Below are 9,734 nucleotides of genomic sequence, written 5' to 3'. Positions count from 1 at the left end.
ATCTCAGTACTACTATGAATACTTACTGTTCTTGAGCAATAAGAGATGTTGAATTAATTGATATGTTCAGTGCTATACAACCAGCTTGATACACTATGGGGTTGATTTACTAAACCTGGAGAGTACAAAATTTGGTGCAGCTCTGCAAAGAAACCAATCAGCTTCCAGGGTTTTTGTCAAAGCTTAATTGAACAAGCTGAAGTTAGAAGCTGATTGGCTACCATGCACAGTTGCACCAGATTTTGCACTATATGTCTTAATTTTGAGCACCTTAAGATGTCTGACTGTACAGTTATATGCTTTGATCTGTAGAATTGAATGTGACTTCAATAAACTTTTGATGTTTAAAAAAAAAAATATATATATTTTCATACAGTTAGAAAGAATGTGTAAACTGTTTTTTGCTAGTAGTTTGAAAAATTGGCAAGGGCCGGTAAAAGGTACAAATTATGTCCTTTGTAAGCATTTAACCATTGTAATATTCTATTCTGGAAGTAAGTTAAAGAAAGAGAATGTTGTCTCTGTAACTGTTGCTTATATGCTTGCCAACCTTTCAAGGCTCATTATTTCTTCACTTCTGTTGAATCAGCGTACTATTTGCACAACACATTAAAAGAACATTCTGAAGTGAACACATTTTTTTTTTTTGATGGGGTGGAGTTAGGTTCTAGAAATGGGACATACTTAGATTATATATAAAAAGCATTTTTCCAACCCCGAAGTTCCAGCTTAGACAGGTGAATTCAACAACAACCATGGCAATTCTTCCAGAATTGGTGACACTTTTCCTAATATGCACTCTGGTTATGATGTGTGTAAAAATCCTAATGAACCTGCCAAAAAAGAAGATTTACAATTTCCCTCCAGGACCCAGACCTCTCCCCATAATTGGGAACATGCACATTCTGGACATTGCCAGGCAGGATTACACCTTCATGGAGGTGAGTTTAAAAAACTTTTTTTTTTTGGCTTTTTTTTTCCTTAGTAACACAGTAATGTAACACATTTCCTATCTTAGGGTGTCTTCCCCTTGAATGGGAGAGCAACCTTTGGACAGCTGTATTGTCAGTCTAGGGAGAGGGTAGTGTTAGACTATGGAATTTTAGATGGACTTGACTAACAAACTGTAACTGAACTCCATCTAACACTTTATAAGCAATTACAGAAAACATTCACTGAGGATATCCAGTGTACTGTGGTATATATGTATATGTTGAGGACATTTTTTTTTTGCACTGTGCAGTACACATATATATTGATATGTGAAATTTAATTTTGACCACTAAGTAATATTGGCACATTGTATATCTTTAGTTTTCATTTTTTTCAATTTTGTTGGTATTTTTTAGCACTAGCACTTTTTAAACAGTGGTTGGTAGCACCTTTAGATATCTTCATTAAAATTATCCTTGCAATTAGGACTATCATGTGGGGAAAATAATTTTTGGTACTAAAACAGTCGGCATAGAAAAGCACGCTATCTAGGATAGTTTTTCCATTTGTATATTTTGCACATTTTATATTTCAGGAGTGGTAATACACATAGAAGTTAGCGCAATCCACTTTTACATTATTAATGCAGTCACTGTATTGAATTGGTGAGCTGCAACTTAACCACTTAAGGACCGAGCCTTTCTGAGATTTGGTGTTTACACTGTTTTTTTGGCTAGAAAATTACTTAGAACCCCCACACATTATACTTTTTTTTTTTTAACACCCTAGAGAATAAAATGGCGGTCGTTGCAATACTTTCTGTTACACCGTACTTGTGCAGTAGTCTTACAAGCGCACTTTTTTGGAAAAAATACACTTTTTTGAATTAAAAAATAAGACTACAGTAAAGTTAGCCCAATTTTTTTATATTGCGAAAGATAATGTTACGCCGAGTAAATTGATACCCAACATGTCACGCTTCAAAATTGCGCCCGCTCATGGAATGGCGACAAACTTTTCCCCAAAAAATCTCCATAGGAGACGTTACAGAGGAGGTCTAGGGCTAGAATTATTGCTCTCGCTCTACCGATCGCGGCGATACCTCAGATATGTGGTTTGAACACCATTTTCATATGTGGACGCTACTCACGTTTGCGTTCGCTTCTGCACGCAAGCTCGGCGGGACGGGCCGCGTTTAACCACTTAAGCCCCGGACAATTTGGATGGCCAAAGATCAGAGCACTTTTTGCAATTTGGCACTGCGTCGCTTTAACTGACAATTTATCGGGACTGCGACATTATGATGGACACGTCGTACAATTTTGACACATATTTGGGACCACTGGCATTTTTACAGCGATCAATGCTATAAAATTGCATTGATTACTGTAAAAATGTCACTGGCAGTGAAGGGGTTAACCACTAGGGGGCAGTGAAGGGGTTAATGTGTGTCCTAGTGTGTGTTCTAACTGAAGGGGGAGTGCACTGTGTAGGGGACATGACAGATCATCTGTTCATACTCAATATGAACAGACGATCTGTCTGTTCTCCCCTCAGAGAACCGGAAACTGTGTGTTTACACACACATATCCCGGTTCTCCGTGTGCCCTAGCGATCTCGGGAGCCTGGTAGTGATCGAGACCGCCGGGCACTCGCATCGGCTCTGTGGGCGAGCAGGGGGCCGTCTATGGTACCGACGTACCACAACGGCGATTCGCGCAGCCGAGCCATGTTGCTGCAGTATAACTGCGGCGGCTGGTCGGCATGCAGTTAAAAATTATTTATTTTACCTTTTATTTTTACACTGTTCTTTTTTTTAAAAAAAATGTGTCACTTTTATTCCTATTACAAGGAATGTAAACATCCCTTGTAATAGAAAAAAAGGATGACAGGACCTCTTAAATATGAGATCTGAGGTCAAAAAGACCTCAGATCTCATATTTACACTAAAATACAATTTAAAAAAAAATGGCCCTTTAAGAGCTATGGGCGGAAGTGACGTTTTGACATTACTTCCGCCCTGCAATGGTATGGAGATGGGTGGGGGCCATCTTCCCCTCACTCGTCTCCATACCCAGCATGAGAAAGGATCCAATCACCAGGGCCCCTCTCCCGCAGCCGATAAAAGTGATCTCGCGGTGAATCCGCTGCAGAGACCACTATTATCAGAAAGCGGACCGCCGGCCGAAGAAGAGGATACCGGGGTTATGGCAGCTAGCTGCTGCCATAACAACGATATTCCTCTTCAAAGTTAGGACGTATATCGACGTGCAGCGGTCCGTAACTGGTTAATGCATTTTTGTTTTTGGGTTTAATAATGCTTTAATTTGTGTACAATAAACTTTGATATTTATTTAGATGTAAATAAGAAGGCATGTCCTGGAAGTATCTTGCCAGGAGTATTAAGTCTAATAAGTATCATTTGGTGCAAACATGTCCAGTGTCTGACTGTGATCTTGTCATTGTGTGTCACGATCTATAATAAATAAAAACACTTCAAATTCAGCAAGATAGGAGTTGACTTTTTATTTGCATCTATGTAGTGCTTTTGGCAAAGTTGAGAGTTCCAGTGCTGTTTAGAAAGGACTTGGTTTCCTAAGTGGCAGTAGAGTTAAAACCAGTGGTGGGCCGTCCATACGGAGCACAGAGGCTCCGCCCCCCCAATCCATGCGTCTGGCCCCTAATCTACATGTAGGGTGCTGGACACATGGATTCCAATGTTTGTTTGTTTTTTGAAGCACAAGATCCGAGCCAGAGGCTCTTATTCGTTTCAAAAAAAGGGTGTGCTCGGGGCACAGAGCACTGCACATTGAGCCGACCCAGTTGTGTGACAATAGCAAATTATTATTCGCTATTGTCCTCCTGATTCTCCTCCCGGCCAACCAGGAAGCAGGTCTTGAGACTCCCTGGCCAATCGGGTCTCAGGACACGCTTCCACTGTCTCTTCAGCTGGGAGGAGAAGCAATGGCCCCAGCTATTCCTTCCCCCTGAATCTTAAGGTAAGGTCTGTCTCCCGCAGAGAGGGGGTTTATTTGCAGCAATCGCCACCTTCCCTTCTGCTGTCCGTCTCCTGCAAGGGGGGGGGGGATTTGGTGTTAGTTTTGTAAGCTTGCCATGTGAAAAATTTTACAAATTTACTTCCTTGAATTCTGTGACACATACTTACTATGTCCTGTGAATGGGCACTGCTGTATCACAGATTTCACAGAGCCTTCAGGAGGTAGAGTCAATACATGAATCACTTCTTGTAGGCAGCAAGGTACCATGGGATATGTAGTCCTTAGAAATTGAAAGTAAACAGCAGAGGAGAAGGTGCAAAGCATGCAGGGAATTCAGGAAAATGTGAAAAGAAATGGTCAAAAGACAGGCATAACTCACAACATGAAAAAAGATTTTTCTAGATAGCTTATATTGGATTGTTAAAAATAACTTTTATTCGTGTTGCTATTACAATGATAGTGTTATATAATGGAAGTGTGTGCTGTGACTAGGGATGAGCTTCGAGTTCGAGTCGAACGCAAGTTCGACTCGAACATCGGCCGTTCGACCGTTCATCAAAATCCGAACATTATGGGCCATTCGCGCCAAATTCGAGTGGCACGTCACGGCCCATAATTCACTGCGGTATCGCAGTGCATTGCTGGCTGATGATTGGCCAAGCATGCACTATGACCCGCATGCTTTGGCCAACGGAGAGCCATAATTGGCCAAAGGCAGGGTGGCTTTGGCCAATTATGCCTCAGGGGATTTAGTACACGGAAGTCGGCCTTGTATAGTGTGTTTCGGCGTTGAGAGAGAGATAGAGAGAGAGAGAGACAGTGTCATTTCATTTGAGTTAGATAGAGCAGGCAAGCGAGTCAGTTAGCTGCAGTCAGTGTATTGTGTATATATATGCATCCCAGGTGTTGTGTGTATATATATATATATATATATATATATATATATACACTGTATTCAGTTTAGCTAGATCCGTTCCTGTTATTCTCTTCCTAATATACTTACAGGCAGGCAGCTGCAGTATTTTCAGTCAGTGTACTGTATCCTGTGCACAGTGTGCAACTAAAGCTAACTGCAGACAATTGCTGGTGTTTAGGGATGTGCCGAACACCCCCCCCCGGTTCGGTTCGCATCAGAACATTTGAACGGACTAAAAGTTCGCGCAAACTTTCGAACCGTTAAAGACTATGGAACTCGAACGTGAGAAATCAAAAGTGCGAATTTTAAAGGCTCATATGCAAGTTATTGTCCTAAAAAGGGTTTGGGGACCCGGGTCCTGCCTCAGGGGACATGTATCAATGCAAAAAAGAGTTTTAAAAACAGCTTTTTTTTCTGGAGCAGTGATTTTAATGATGCTTAAAGTGAAAAAATAAAAGTGAAATATTCCTTTAAATATCGTGCCTGGGGGGTGTCTATAGTATGCCTGTAAAGTGATGCGTGTTTCCCGTGTTTAGAGCAGTCCCTGCTCAAAAAGACATTTCTAAAGGTAAAAAAGTAATTTGAAACTGCTTGCGGCTTTAATGTCATGTCTGGTCCTGGCAATATGGATGAAAATCTTTGAGAAACCCCCCCCCCCGCCCATCACCATCCCCTTTGGGTCTTGTATGGATATTAAGGGGAACCCCGCACCCAAATAAAAAAAGGAAAGGCGTGGAGTCCGCCAGGCCCTATATACTCTGAACAGCAGTATACAGGCGGTGCAAACAAGACAGGGACTGTAGGTTTGTTCTTAAATAGAATCTGTTTGTAATTTTGAACTGGTATTTTGCTGGAGCTACACATTTTTTATGTGTAGCTCCAGCCAAAAAATCTATTTTTAAGCTTTTTGGAAAACATAGGGAATGGGTTATCACCCCTGTAACATTTGTTTTGCTGTCTGTGCACCTGTTCAAAAGATTTCACCTCACTTTCTGTCCCAATGAAAATTGGATTTTGAAAATTTGGGTTTTTTTAGTGAAACAAGGAACTCTTACAGGAGAGAATTTCCCTTCCTAGGGGTAGATTTCCTCTCACTTCCTGTTGTCTCCTTCTGTTTGCAAGTAGGAGTCGTTTGTAAGTTGGATGTTTGAAAGTAGGGGGCTGCCCTATATACTCTGCAGAAATTTGGGCCTTAGGTGTTGGTGTTGCCACATCACTGTAAGCACTCACAGTTACTCTTGGTGGGTGCAGGAACGGGCCCTGTTGTGAAATATTAGATCAAGAATAGTAATTACATGGCCCTGTTGAACAGGGTCAGAAAAATTGGGCTTTTAGTGGTGGACGGTGTGGTGGTGTTGCCACAACACTGTAAGGCCTCACAGTTACTCTTGGTGGGTGCAGGAACGGGCCCTGCTGTGAAATAATACATCAAGAATTGTAATTACATGCCCCTGTTAAACAGGGGCTGAAAAATTGGGCCTAAGGCACTGGTGCTGGTGCCACAACACTGCAACCCCTCACAGATACTCTAGTTGGAGTGCAGGAATGAGCCCTGCTGCACAGTATTGCATCAAAAATTGTAATTACACGCACCTGTTAAACAGGGGCTGAAAAATTGGGCCTTAGGCACTGGTGCCACAACACTGCAACCCCTCACAGATACTCTAGTTGGAGTGCAGGAATGAGCCCTGCTGCAAAGTATTGCATCAAAAATTGTAATTACATGCCCCTGTTAAACAGGGGCTGAAAAATTGGGCCTTAGGCACTGGTGCTGGTGCCACAACACTGCAACCCCTCACAGATACTCTAGTTGGAGCACAGGAATGAGCCCTGCTGCAAAGTATTGCATCAAAAATTGTAATTACACGCCTAGGGTTGCCACCTGTCCAGGATTCACCCGGACAGTCCGGGTTTTGAATTATGTGTCCGGGTTTCAGTTCACCTGAAACTCGGACACATTATTCAGACCAGGCTGTGGCTCCCCAAGTAACTGAGATAGTCACACAAAAATCTATTGCTGTCCGCAAGCTACAGGTGGATGTCGGGCGGCAGGTTCGGTATCACTGGGAGGCTGGGCATTGATGCCAGCAAAAGCATTTTGGCCGCACCCACTATTCACCACCGCACGCTATGCTCACCACATTACTACTTTCCTTGGGGCACCCAAAGGTGTCCCAAGTCTGTTTTAATCCTATAGAGAGGGGGGGAGTTTTGGGACTTTAAATGAGGCACATATATATATAATGTGCCTCCACCCCTGGTACAAGGAATACAAAATGGAATTTGGGACTATGAGTGAGGCCATAGACAATGTGGAGGTGGGTTGAATGGAAATACATATTTTTAATCATAAAAAGTGTGTAAAAACATAATCAATGACAGAAACCACATAAATGAAAAGCATTGTAATAAATAACAATTCATATATATTCACACTCACATATGTATGTGCATGTGCCATACAGGCATTTAGGGTACATAGTGTATAGTAGCCAAGCGCCCCATGGCAAACTGATTGGATTAGTAAACACATTCAAATAATTACATATATGTACATATAACATATGGGCAGCACTAGCAAAATAAATGTCATAAAAACAATAAGACCATGATTGATTGAAAAGTAGTGTTCAAAGTAGATGATTGGATCAAGATGTGTATCAAAATCCCAGAGGCCCAGAATTGGTGTTTTGATGGGGACATGTGTCTGCATCCCCAAAATGCCCCATCATTTTTCACTAACAATTGCCCCCTACGGGAGCTCGAGCTCTCATGCGGCGTTTTAATCCTATAGTGTATACTATGAAAAAAAATGTGCCCTGCGCTGCTAAAGTGTTCGGGTTTGGCTTGAAGAAAAGGTGGCAACCCTATACACGCCCCTGTTAAACAGGGGCAGAAAAATTGGGCCTAAGGCACTGGTGCTGGTGCCACAACACTAAACCCCTCACAGATACTCTAGTTGGAGCGCAGGAATGAGCCCTGCTGCAAAGTGTTGCATCGAATATTGTAATTACACGCCCCTGTTAAACAGGGGCTGAAAAATTGGGCCTTAGGCACTGGTGCTGGTGCCACAACACTGCAACCTCTCACAGATACTCTAGTTGGAGCACAGGAATGAGCCCTGCTGCAAAGTATTGCATCAAAAATTGTAATTACACACCACTGTTAAACAGGGGCAGAAAAATTGGGCCTTAGGCACTGGTTCTGGTGCCACAACACTACAACCCCCTTACAGATACTCTAGTTGGAGCGCAGAAATGAGCCCTTCTGCAAATTATTGCATCAAAAATTTTAATTATATGCCCCTGTTAAACAGGGGGAGAAAAATTGAGCCTTAGCCACTGGTGGCGGTGCCCAGAACCAAAAATGTTCTTACAAGCTATCAGCATGAGGAGGAAGAGGATAGTCACTCAGCATAACAGGATAGTCACTCAGCATCAGCATAGGCAGTCTTGAAGGGATCTCACATTAAAATAAAAAATATTCGGTTACATCAGCATCAGGTGCTTGGTAGCTGGTGATCCAAGACTGATTCATTTTTATGAAGGTCAGCCGATCGACCGATTCGGTGGACAGGCGCACCCTGTGATCGGTTACAAAGCCTCCAGCAGCAATGAATGTGCGTTCCGAAAGAACGCTGGATGCAGGACAGGCCAGTAGGTCAATTGCATACTGTGCAAGCTCTGGCCAGTGATCCATCCTCAAGACCCATTAACCCAGATGATTTTCGGTGGGAAAGGTGTCCAAGTCTGATCTTGCCCCTAGGTAATCCTGCACCATGTGAATCAGACGCTGGCGATGGTTGCTGGAACCGATCAGACCTTGGGGCTGCGGACTAAAAAATTGTCTGAACGCATCGGTCAGACGGCCACCTTCTCCACCACTCCTTTTGTGACTGACCGAAGCCTCAGCAACACGTTGTCCAGGAGGACCAGGAAATTGTAACCTCCCAGGCTCTGGAAATGCGTTGCACAAACCTTTCTGCAAGGCCTCCCGAAGATGTTTCATCCTCTGCTCCCTCTGCAATGGCAAGATAAGGTCCACAACCTTACCCTTGTAACGTGGATCAAGGTGGGTTGCCAGCCAGTAATGATCCCTCTCCTTGATACCACGAATACGAGGATCCTTCCACAGGCTTTGTAGGATCAGGGAGGCCATGCAGCGTAGGTTTGCTGAGGCATTCGGTCCAGAGTCCTCTGGGTCACTAAGGACAACATGATCCGCAGCCACCTCCTCCCAGCCACGTACAAGTCCATGGGTTTATTCGGACTGTAAATGATCCCTTGAAAACTGCTGCTGCTGAGTGCTAGGCCCCACCTCCATGCTGACACAATCCTCCTCCTCCTCGCCCTCTTCCTGTGTGATCGGCGGGCACACAGGAACACTGTCTGGCCTCCTCAAATGGTGACAGGACAGTGCATGCATCCCTGATCATGGTCCACTGGCGTGGGGAAAAAAACAAGCTCCCCTGACCCTGTCCTGGTGCCATAGTCGCATCGGTACTCATTTATGGCCCTCTGCTGCGTGTGCAGCCGCTGCAGCAGGGCCAACATTGAGTTCCACCTGGTGGGCATTTCACAGATGAGGCGTTTCTTGGGCAGGTTAAATTCCTTTTGGAGGTCAGCCAGCCGAGCACTGGCATTATATGACCAGCAGAAATGCACACAGACTTTCCTGGCCTGCCTCACGACATCCTGCAAGCCCGGGTACCTGCCCAAGGACCGCTGCCCCACCAAGTTAAGGACGTGAGCCAAAGGACGTGAGGAGGTTGGTGCCATTGTCGCAAACCACCATTCCTGGCTTAAGCTAGTATGATGTCAACCACCTCTGAACCTGCCCCTGCAGAGCTGACAGAATCTCTGCCCCAGTATGGCTCCTGTTCCCCA

The 9,734-nt window shown here is 43.9% G+C and overlaps 1 protein-coding gene across 2 annotated transcripts in view; it reads left to right on the top strand.

Moving 5' to 3' along the window:
• The first annotated feature begins 698 nt into the window (after window positions 1–698).
• Window positions 699–9,734, top strand: part of LOC141148928 (cytochrome P450 2W1-like) — a 103,015-nt gene continuing 93,979 nt past the window's right edge. Inside the window, exon 1 of one of the 2 annotated variants that reach the window (XM_073636819.1) lies at window positions 699–941. In XM_073636819.1, coding sequence (XP_073492920.1) covers window positions 756–941 — 186 coding nt within the window. In that variant the 5' untranslated portion in view covers window positions 699–755. The remainder of the gene's footprint in view (window positions 942–9,734) is intronic. The other variant, XM_073636820.1, reaches the window with a different exon arrangement.

The sequence above is a fragment of the Aquarana catesbeiana genome, linkage group LG06 (genome assembly GCF_042186555.1).
Source record: "Aquarana catesbeiana isolate 2022-GZ linkage group LG06, ASM4218655v1, whole genome shotgun sequence".
NCBI lineage: Eukaryota > Metazoa > Chordata > Amphibia > Anura > Ranidae > Aquarana > Aquarana catesbeiana.
This window is presented reverse-complemented; position numbering and strand designations above follow the sequence as displayed.